The sequence below is a fragment of the Malania oleifera genome, chromosome 7, assembly GCF_029873635.1.
Source record: "Malania oleifera isolate guangnan ecotype guangnan chromosome 7, ASM2987363v1, whole genome shotgun sequence".
Classification (NCBI taxonomy): Eukaryota; Viridiplantae; Streptophyta; class Magnoliopsida; order Santalales; family Ximeniaceae; genus Malania; species Malania oleifera.
The window spans coordinates 95,001,892-95,013,352 of NC_080423.1; the positions used below are offsets into that span (position 1 = coordinate 95,001,892).

General features: G+C 36.8%; 1 protein-coding gene across 1 annotated transcript in view; it reads right to left on the bottom strand.

Annotated features, from left to right (window-relative positions):
• Positions 1-3,007: 3,007 nt before the first annotated feature.
• LOC131160108 (ethanolamine-phosphate cytidylyltransferase) overlaps positions 3,008-11,461 on the bottom strand; it is a 49,624-nt gene continuing 41,170 nt past the window's right edge. Inside the window, exons 7-9 of the mRNA XM_058115451.1 lie at positions 4,106-4,171; positions 3,874-3,996; positions 3,008-3,565 (exon numbers count right to left, since the gene is read on the bottom strand). Of these exons, the coding sequence (XP_057971434.1) occupies positions 3,494-3,565; positions 3,874-3,996; positions 4,106-4,171 (261 nt within the window). The 3' untranslated portion in view covers positions 3,008-3,493. The remainder of the gene's footprint in view (positions 3,566-3,873; positions 3,997-4,105; positions 4,172-11,461) is intronic.

An 11,461-nucleotide genomic window follows, 5' to 3' on the forward strand; every position in this document is an offset into this window, starting at 1 on the left:
CGCTTCGACGAGCATTATGATATGGTCAAAGGTTCGATTCACGTGAAGTTCATCCTTTTCGCAAGACAAGATCACATTAGCATGGTTATGTGCTAATACAGAAATATGTACATAAATTTGACGAGCGAAACTAACCTATTTGTTTGAAAACTTGACATAATAAGTTTAAAATAATGAGTTTTCCTTACCTAATTTATGGATGTGAACGTAATTAATTAATTATTAACAAGGAGGTCAAATTGGAACATGGCCGGTTTGATGTTGGGGAACCAGCATACCCTTTAGACCTTAGATTAGGGTATTTGGTTGCTACAAAGAAAGAAAGAAAAATTATATATAGCTGAATCTTTTTCTTGGTACACATAATATTGCATGTTATATTATATTTGTAATTTGATAAGGCCGTGTTTTCCTAAACGAACATTGAAATTTTGAATTTTTGTGCTCGCCTATTAGTCTTTGTTTCATTAAAAAAAAAAAATTGGCATTTTATGGGTTTATTTCTAGAATATCAGACTATTATGATTGATTGATTTATCAACGTGATTTGATCAATTCTACATTTTTGTTTTATTCAAATTTATCAAACCCTAAGAATGAGAAGACCCCAAATCACAAACCCTTGTGGTCCTTCAATTTCCACCGCTAGAGGCGGCCACATACAACAGCCAGCCCACATGAAGTTAAAATAGAGTTCAAATAAGAGAGACTAAAGAGAGAGAGATGGTGGAAAGTAGATTAGAGAGAGAGAGAGAGAGATGGTGAAAGGGTTTACATTGGGCTAGCTCCAGTGAAGCCAAACTCATACCTGTGCAGAAGATTTCCATGATGTTGATTTTTTTTGTTTTTGTGTTAAATATGATAACGATATTTGAACTGCTTCCAGTGGGTGGGCAGAGGTGGATATTCCAAATTACGAAGTAGAGATTTGAATTTGATGGTACATTACAGTGAGCATGCAATTGAAATTTTAAATTTATAATTGTGAACTTTCCACCCTAAGAGTTAATGATTTGGAGACTAATTAGTTTTGTAATGTCATCTATAAAATTGTCTTCTAAACTCTAGCTAATAGCCTAATCATTACTTTTGAGGAGGTGATTTCCAAAGACGAGAGTAGTTTTATTAAAGATAGACTTATTTTGTATAATACCCGTATCGCCCAAGAAATCGCATGCTTCCTAAAGAATAAAGGAAAAATAAAGAGGAAAAATATGGAAGTCTTATTTGGCTTCCTTCCTCTAGGTATGCCCAGAGTTTCTGTACATATCCATTTGATCAATATAATTTATCATTTATTGATAAAAATAAAAATAAAAAAAATAAAGAGGAGTGAGATTGCAAAGCTTATGATAGTAATGGGCTGCAATCACAAGAATTATGAAGAAATTAGGATTTTTGGTTAAATAGATTAATTAGATTTGACAGTATGTTTCTAATTCAGAAGCCTTTTTCACTGGTAAAGGTATTAAGCAGGGGGTTCATTCTCCTCCCTATTTTTTATCCTCTATATGCGAATTTTTTCTGCTTTCTTAAGGGTGTGTTTGGATTAAAGGATTTACTTAGGAAAAGGAAAGAAAAGAAAAGAAGGAAACTCATTTTCCATTATATTTTCCTTCTATTGTTTTCCTTCATAACCAAATATTAGAAAGGTTTAATGTTTTAAAAGGGGCCCCTTATGAAAAGTTTGGAGAGTTCTTACTAATCCCTTCATCCATTCTGCGAGCTAAGCGTCCATCCTCAAGCTTCTTTCCCACCCCCACCCCACCATTAGAAGGTTGTCTGCTTCTTATTTGTGAGATGTGGTTTCCAATTGAGAACCTATTTATCTTTTTGGTCGAAAAGTCGTGCTCGCATCACTCCTCATATGTTGAGCTCTGGGCGATTGGTTTTGGTTTATCCCTTAGTTGGAAGGATTTGTAGGTTGTTTCGAATGCCAAAGAGATTATTCAGGCCTTGTGGACTAAGGAAACTCATGACTCGAAATTGGGTACTGTGTTTTGTGATGTTCTGGACAAGTGTGGTTCTTGTAATTTCATTTTTGCTAGAAAAGGGTTGAATGGGCTTGCCCATCATATCGTTCGGGTACCTAAGCACAGCGAGGAGGCGGTCTATCTTGTTACTGCTATTGGATTAATTCCTTGTGGTAACTCTTTGAGGCCCTCGTCTGTGGATGAAGGGATATTTAAATGAATTTCTTATATTTTTATTAAAAAAAAATTACAACTTTTTGTGAATTTAAACAAAATGTAATATAAAATTTGTACTAACTTTCACTTATATTCACATGAGTTAAAAAAAAAAAAAATGCATATTTCAAGATAACAGCTAATTATTGACTTCTTAATAAATCCTAAAAGAATTTTAATTCTACTAATAAGTAGGAGTTAATTCATGCATAAATTCCTTTATTTTTTAAGATAACTTAAAGAATCGATGGTTAAATTTTTTTCCCATAGATGTTTAGATAAAAGTGGCCTTTCGTTTCATGCTTCAACTTTACACACTAAAATAGCTTTTAATTTAAATTACTCATTCCTTAAATGGCCCTAACTCATTTATTACATCCTACTTAATGGACTTAAAACAATTTTAAGAGTTACTTCAACACGAAGGAAATTAGAAAGTAACCAAATTAATGGAATAGCTTAATGTTTGATTTCAAAATGCCATCTATTAAATGACATTTTAACAATTCCAAAAAAAAAAAAAATCTCATAGCCGATAAGAAAAGAAAGTATACACTCGAGGAGTCCAATCAAGCCATTTGAATAGATGGGGCTCAGCCCAACCATGATTCAGAAACATGAGGAAATTATATTGCAGACTTGTCCCTCCATTTGTTCTCAAACATGAGGGTGCAGAAATTGCAACCAAACCCACTAGTTTTAAAAGAGAAATTCTTGAACGTGTAAAGTGCAGCAGACCAACAGTACACGAGTGTATGGCATAGCATGAGAGAGAGAGAGAGAGAGAGAGAGAGAGAGAGAGAGAGAGAGAGAGAGGATAAAATAAATAAAGTTCCCTCACCCAAAAAAAAATGTCAATACAGCAACTCTACTTACCCCTTCTAAAAAAGAGGGAACAAAATAAAAATAAACTGCATAGCAAATGGTTAAAACAGCTAAGCAGAGTCAAAAAAAAAAAATGCAGCATTTGAAGATAAAATACACTCTACAGACGATGCGAGAATCGCTGTATCATCTCCCCAAAGAGGCTTTCCACAAGGCTCTGCTACTGCTCTTGAATCCAAATGAAGTGATCTAAAAAAGAATTGTAAGCCGGGAAAATTTGCATAGCAGGCTAGGTTAACAACCACTTATCTTTTAACCAACGTTGATTCTTGTGATCAATCACCCTTTATAACGAGTCACCTGAGATTTACCAAAACGAAAAAACAAAAAAAAAACCAAAAACAAAAACATTCCTCTCCCCCAAAATAACTAAAGAGCATTCACCGGTTAGTAATTCTCCTGCGCTAGATCATTGCAAATCAATCACCAGACACAAAAGTCTTATCTTCGTAATACCTCCTTTCACTTTCTGACTTCTTCTCGTTCCGTTTCTGCAGAAAAAGCAGCAATTGATTAGCTATGAACCAAAACACCAAAGTATCAAACTGATGGGCAAGTCAAAGCCTTTTAGTATCTCTCTCTCTCTCTCTCTCTCTCTCAAACTGGAAATTCTCATGACAACTTATATGATGGAGCAGATTTTTGTCATTCAGCTCACTTTATTACAAAAGACTAAGAGAGAATCTCTCTTTCCTAAAATCTGATAGACATGATAATAGAGGCTTATTGTGAGACACAATCTTCCTAACCATCATGGAGACTCATGAGAAATAAAGGCAAATTTTGGAAGCAGTGGAACCTGATATGCTTCATGATTAGATACAATCCTCCTAATAATCGTGGTAGTAGTGATTTCCAAAGGGCTGTCCAACAATTTGAAGATACCCATACTAATTGGGATAGCATAGGGGTTGGTCTTTCCCTGTAAGATGAACAATATGTCAGGAAGCATCAAAGGAATCTTAGCACCTCAACAGTTGGTCAATAATTCAATAATATCCGAGTATCATCTGAATTAGTCTTGCAATTACCATCTGAAAATCACTATTCTCTGCTACCGTTCCATGGACAACCAATGAGATGTTAAATGTTGTGATCTGATGCAACAAAAATGTCAGTAAAGTTACAAGGTAAAGCAGGAGGTTAATTCAAATGCACATCATAATGTTGCTGAGTACAAGCAACAGTAGTGGTAGTAACAATAATAATAACAATGATAATAATAATAATAACAATAATAATAATAGTAAGCAACTCGACCAAACAATCAAACCCAGCAAAAATCTAACACAAGATAGCAGGGCAGGTACATGCTACACTCAATTCACTCAAACCATAAACAAGTAATTTAAAGATTTTAAAGTCATCTTACAACTATTTCCATATTAATAGAAAATTTCCTACATAGGATTGACTATATGACTCATTTTCTGCTTATGCTTGATATAAGACAAATCCACCAAAAGTTAGAGGGCTGTCAAATCCTTTTTCCTACCTCAATCCAAGTCTTTTAAGGTCTACCCATCCCCCTCACACAGCCTCTGAACTCAAATCAGATCACAGTTATCTAGTATACATTGCAAATGCCTAAACCATCTCGAATGTCCCTTCCAGCCTTCCTCACATAGATAAGCATTACTCCTAATTTACTATTTTTTTGGGAAAAGAGATAATTCATTAAAGGGCACCAAGGGGGCCCCAACCATTTACGAAAGAAGAACCAAAAGAAAACATATTGCACATGATGCAAAATTTCTAAAAATAACACTAGCAAAGGTGACTAACATGTACAGTCACTAAAACAGCTAACTAGAGTAGTAAGCCGTCCATCTTTGATAAATGTAAGAGACATAGCTGATAATTCAAAAGCTCTTCTATTTCTTTCCCTCCAAGCAATACAAAAAACAGTGAGGTCAGTTGGAGTCCACACTGCGCCTGGGCTACACGACGGAGGTAGCCCACCTTCCATCCTACATCCATTTTCATCCTTCGCATATTGGTCCTAAACTTTTGTGCTAGGGTGTCTTCTGATTACGCGTCAAAACTGCGTAATTGGGCAACTTAACCCGAACTTTACGGTTTATATTTTTAATTAAATTTCTAAAATTGTCCAATATTTTAATAAAGTGCCAAAATTATCATTCTTGAACTTTATTACACTATTTATGAAGTTTTGGTAATTTTTTGTTGCAGGAAAATTCCCGGGAACCAAAACCGACACCTGTTCGTATTTCATGCATAACTTTTCCGTCTGAACTCCGATCGAGACGATTCAAATTTCTGAAGAAAGAGGAAAGGATTATTTACAACTTTCGTGTTTTGAGTTTTATGAGATACGGGCTCCAGAAGAGTCAGATTTGCGATGAACAGAGAATGAAAAAAATTAAGAAAATATAACAATACGGGTCAACCCTTTCTGAACGGGTCGGGTCGTGGCTTCACGGATCCTAGGGCACCCAATTTCCCCTTTTTATTCCTCTGTTTCTTCCCCACACACAGCAGCCCACGAGGGCTCCCCCTCTCCCTTCTCTTCTTCCTTTCCCTTCTTTCTTTTATTTCTTTCATGTTTTTGTTCTTCTTCTTTTTCAATCTTTCCTTCTCTCTGCATCTCAGTTATTTCTTTCCTTCACCTTATCTTCCTCTACTTTTCTTCTTTCTCTAACCTCTCTGTTTTTCAGCCTCTCTCTCACTCAGCTTCCTCTTCCCTCTGCAACTCCCCGCAACAAACACCATTACAGCCGCAGCAGCTTCACGGCACAGCAGCAATACCAGCCGAGCACTCTGCTGCTGCCATAGCAGCAACCCCATACCAGCACCCATAGCAGCAGCCCCATACCAGCACCCACAGCAGCAGCCCGTGCACCAGCTTCCCCTGCTCCAGCTCTCCTCCAGCAGAGTAGCAACACAGCAGCTCCAAACTCACACACAGCAGCTGCATCTGCTGCCATGGCTGCCCCTCTCTCTCTCTCTTTCTTCTTTATTCTTTTCTTTTCTTTCTTTTGTTTTCAATTGCAACAATATATTTCTTCTCTCCTTTAGTTGTTTGTTAGAATTTTGAAAGATTGTTTGAATGGGTGTTAAGTTATTTTAATTTTTTTAGTGGAGTTAATCTTGTATTTTATGTTTTTTAATTAATGTTATTATTAGATTGGATGGATTTAATTTAACTCCTTTTATTTATTTATCATTCCTTTAGTTCCTTTTATTTATGTTTTTATTGTGTTTTATTTTCATTTAAGTCAATTGATAGTTAAACTTTGTTTCGAGTTCTTGGTTCGTAATAAAAGTTCAGTTTTTAGTCTGCATTTAAATTGTGATTTTGGTTCGTAATTTTTAGTTCATGTTAAAGATTTGATTTTTATTCCGCGCGTGTGTATGTTTGATTGAGTTTCCATTCCTGCGTGTTATAATTCCTTATTCAAAGTTGTCATCTTTAATTAAGCGTGTTTCAGTGTTTCCTTAAGTAGACTAGGATTTCCGTTATTGTTATTTAATTTAGTGCGTGCTAGTTTTAGGACTTTAATTTGCGTGTGTATTTAATTTGTTAAATTAGGTCTCCACAATTTTGAAAATCCCGAATCTGAACTGAGTTCAGTACCTTTTTAATTTCGATTGGAAGAACGTAAAATTTGAGATTAAAACGCATTCCCTGAGGAGACGATCTAGCCCTTGGGCTTAATATTACACGACAGAACTCCTATACTTGGGATAGCTTCCGAGCTGCTCATTTTTCGAGTGAGTCATCTTCTAGGAACAATTCAAAAAATAGTGAGGGACCAGAGTTGAGGCCTTTTTCTTTCTTTACTTGGCCAAATGCCTCTCCAGGCCCAAATCTCATGTTCCACTGTCATGGCAATAACCCATAACTGGCTCACCCGTTCAGTGCCAAGATTCTGTAGATCTCTAGTCCAAGAGCAGTGAAGGAATATATGATCAACAGATTCAGCATCTACTTCAATCCCCCACCGCCCCCCCCCCCCCCCCCCCCCCCCCCCCCCCCCCCCCCCCCCCCCCCCCCCCCCCCCCCCCCCCCCCCCCTAAAAAAAAAAAAAAACAAAGGAAAAAAAGAAAACGAAGTTAGCTAAAGATATCCCCCAACAGGAAGAATATTTTCCACAAGCCATCTTTGCAAGGCATTAGAGATCTCCATATGAAATTGCTTCTGATTTCAGAAAGTTTATTCAGCTTTCTGTAGAATGAGCTGAAAAGCTGCCATTTTTGTCAAGGGGACCACTTGGACGCCATTTGAGGCAATTCAACGGAATTCTAAGCAGCCAAAATTTTATGCAGTCAAGTTCCCCATCACGGGCATTCTGACAAAAAGAAAACACCCAGATAATGTCTGGAAGTTCATATTGTACTTACCACTGCAACTTTCTCACAGGCCAACTAAAAATGTTAGGAAAATAGTGCTGAGTAGAGTAGAGTAAGCCAGCAGGCCCTGCACCATTTGTCAGTGCCAAATGAAATAAAATCCCATTTCCCCTCATCAAAGTGGATAAAAGAGAAAAGGACTTTCAATCGTCCATCCTTGTGATCAAAGCCATATTTTGAAGCAATGATCTTTCTCCGATAAGGATTTTTTCATTCGTGAATCTCCAAAGCCATTTTCTGAGGAGGATTTTGTTGAACATTCAGACATTTGAGACCTAGGCCAACCAGTTTGAATAGGTTGCTTGACAACCCCACATTTAATTGAGTGATACCTTGAACTCCTCACTCATGTTCCCCAAAGGATCTTTGTGAATATCTTCTAATCTTTTAGCCACCAGGCATGGATAAGGAATAGGGTCATACATTATACCAGGATTTAAGAGAATACTCTTGATTATGGTCTACCTCCTTTTGAAAGAGCATTTTGCTTTCAACCAGTTTTATCTCATATCTCCCAATGATGGGTACAGGAGCCCTAAATGATTCAAAGGAAAGGTCTCCAACTTGCTGCCCAAAATAACCAAATACAAAGGTGTCATATTGTCTCATCACCAATGGGGATAAGCTCATTTTTCCCAGCTGACCTTCAATCCTGAAATTTTCGTTCAAACAGGGATACATCACTTGGGAAATTATTGAGTTTTCTGCCTCGCAAAATATTATGGTCTGCAAATAGGAGAAGAAATACTACTCCCATTTCCCAACTGTTTCTTCCAACACTAAGGCCCCTAAAGAAGATCTCTGTGGCTTTCAGCAGCAGAAGGCTCAAAATGCCGATTACCATAATAAATACCAAAGGAGAAGGGAATCACCTTGTCACAAGCACCTGGAAGAGTGGAAGAACCCGAAGGGCAGCCATTAATGAGAATGGGAAGGTGGTGATGCATTTCTCAATCTATGTGCACCAGAAGTCCCCAAAAAAGCCATTTTTTTAAGGATGTAGGGAAGAAACTCAACAGAAACCAAAGGCCCTTTCAAAGTCAAGCTTACAAACCCCTCTTCTACTCACCTTAGAACTGGAATCAGCAATTTCAGCAGTGATGAAAACTGCATTACTCCTAATTTTCTATGGATATTTTTATTTCATTTCTTATTTAATAATTAATACACTCATTCGTCTTAACATTTTCATTTTAAAAACTTAATATTCTAATCCATATAACATAACTGGACTAAAAAAATTTAAAAGATGGCACATTAATAAAGTTAACGAAAAATGACACCATTCTACAGTGCTTGTGGTTAAAATTCTACTAAACAAACTCCAGCTCCTCAACAAACTAAATTCTTGCCAAAAAACAAATCATGAAAGTAGCAGTCAAATGGAAATTGTTTATTTTTCCCCAAGGGTAAAAATAATAAATAATTTTAAAAATAAAACCACATATGCTTATTGCATTTGAATTTCAATGGTGTATGTGCACCAACAAGCTTTTCATGCCACCTAAAAATGGCTCCCATTGTTATGTGACGTCCTAGGTGTATTGATAATATTGACAACATTCATGTCTATCCATTTACATTTTGGGATATCAACAAATCTGCTTACATTGACATCTAGAACCTTGATCAGAAGTACAAAATAGCAACATGAAAGCATAAATCAATTACAAAAAAAAAAATTACCCAACCTACTCACCGTGTCTTTAGACACTTCCCATGGAGCACCAATTATCACCTCATCTACATAACGGCAAGCCAAACGCTTAAAGCTTCTTTCATGAAGATTCATGATAGGGCGATGTGCTCCTCTATTCACTGCAAAGGCATTGTAAGAAGGATTTAGATATTTAACTTCAATTTCTCTAACAACTGAACGGAAATTAAAATTCAAACAATATTCTATACCAACGTAATTGGTTTCAAGCTCCCAAGACAAACAATTCGTGCATGAGGAGAAATCTGACTTATTGGTTACTTTTTAAAATAGAAAATAACTTACCACACACCACCAAGGGGGAGATATAGAGCGAGAGAGCGAGGCCAAAAAACACATGTCCAGAAAAAGAAAGAAAAACACATCCCAAGAAAATCTCAATGTTAGCCATCCATCACCACTATAGATTCTTTTAATTTACTCCATTTTGAAAGCAGTGGACGGAACACGACTGCAGAGACAAGAAATTGACAGCAACTGCTTCGTTGAATAACTTTGATTTTGTGCAGTATCTGGCAGAACTGCAGAAGATTTACTGTACAATCCTTCATGCTATGGATGCTTAGAACATTTGTCTTCCATGCTTATGAAGGTGATACATATTTCCTTTTTGATCTGATTTTGTCTTTGACATTACCCAATTATATGGAAGACGAATGGTCAGAACATTGGAGCAGAATGCCTTGCCCAATTTTTTGACAATTTGGAAGAGAAATAAAGAAACTAGTGAAGAGACAACCTTTGTTAGGTTGATGACTTAGTGACCATAAAAGTGAACCTGTCAAGGAGGATGTGATAAACAAGGTGAATCTAGTTATGAGGATTCCTTGGCTTTGAACTTTTTCCGTTGGTTTTCCCTTTTTGTGTGCATATATTCAAGCAAATACAAGCCCTAAGAGTTTTTTTCATATTTTAGTACAACCTGATTATTGATCAAGAATCAGGAGAATGGTGAAGAGGTCCACAGCCCTGATTTATATAGAACCAGTCCTTCCTAGGACGCCTAAGATGCCCATTATGTACTCCAAGGGGATATCACCCCATGACAAGGAAGTAAACAACTATCAGTACGACAGGAAACAAAAAAACTAATGAGTTAACACAAACTATCAGCTAATCCATATGTATTTCACAATATGAGCAATTATATCCAAGAGTTTTAAAACAATGCTATCCAATTCCCTTTTTATCTTTTATAATGAAAATTTCATTCCTTTGAAAGCTCTAGCATCCCGCAGCCTCCATCCCAGAACAAAGACTGGTAATGGGCATCCAATAAAATCCTTCTCTTTGTCCCTGCATCGTGAGCCCCTAAAGTAGCATTATGACCCCACCATGCCAGCCACCACCCCATGCATTCCTACTGAAGTACAAAACCAACCTTCCCAACTCCTCAGTCAAAAATGATGTAACAGATATATTCCTTTTTTGTGCTGCATTTTTTATTTACTTATTCCAACCCCAGAGTTAGATTCATTATTTCCCCCTAACTAGTGTATTCGTTGTATTTTTTTAACCTCCTCTTCCTCTTGCAATTGAAGATGTGGCCTTCAAAGGAACTTAAAGTTATAACACTTTTGGCAAATCAACATACTTTTCAAGTGGGGCGGTTCCATAATACTTAACCTCAGATCTCTTGCAATCAAAAACATCCCTCGCCACACCATCAAACCATCCAAGCAAAAAGTGCACTGTTTGAAATATTCTAAAAAAACCACTATCAAATCTAACCTCCGACTGTAACTAAATAAAAATACATAACATTTCCACTGTTAGCTACTAGAGTTCAGCTTCATCTCTCACATTTTATAGACAATTCACAGTTGATCATTTAAAAGAGGGAGAGGCTAAAAGCATTGACCTGGAAGGTTCCGAACTCTTCAGAACTATGCCAGGGTCCACCCCATCCATTGTGGTAATATGTAACTTCTTCAATGACGAGGCCCGTTCAATCGAACTCATCTATCATTTTCAACCTAGACAGACTCAGATATGGGAACATGGTCAATTTTTTCATAACAGTAAAGGGAAAAAACATTTGTCTGACATCAATTGGATGCAAGACAAAGTTGCTCTAATTGGTTTAAATCGGAACATTGAGGGAATACTTCAAGCCTCGAAGATTGCCACCGTGAATTGATTAGTTGTCCTTGTCAAGGAAGTTGGCAATAATTATTCAAGCAAAGAGAAAATTGTTAGAAAAGACATTATAAAAAAATAATTTTTTAAAAAAACCATAAGATTCTAAGAATGAACTATAGACAGTACCCGAAGCGGGGGAGGGAAGAGGAGAGGA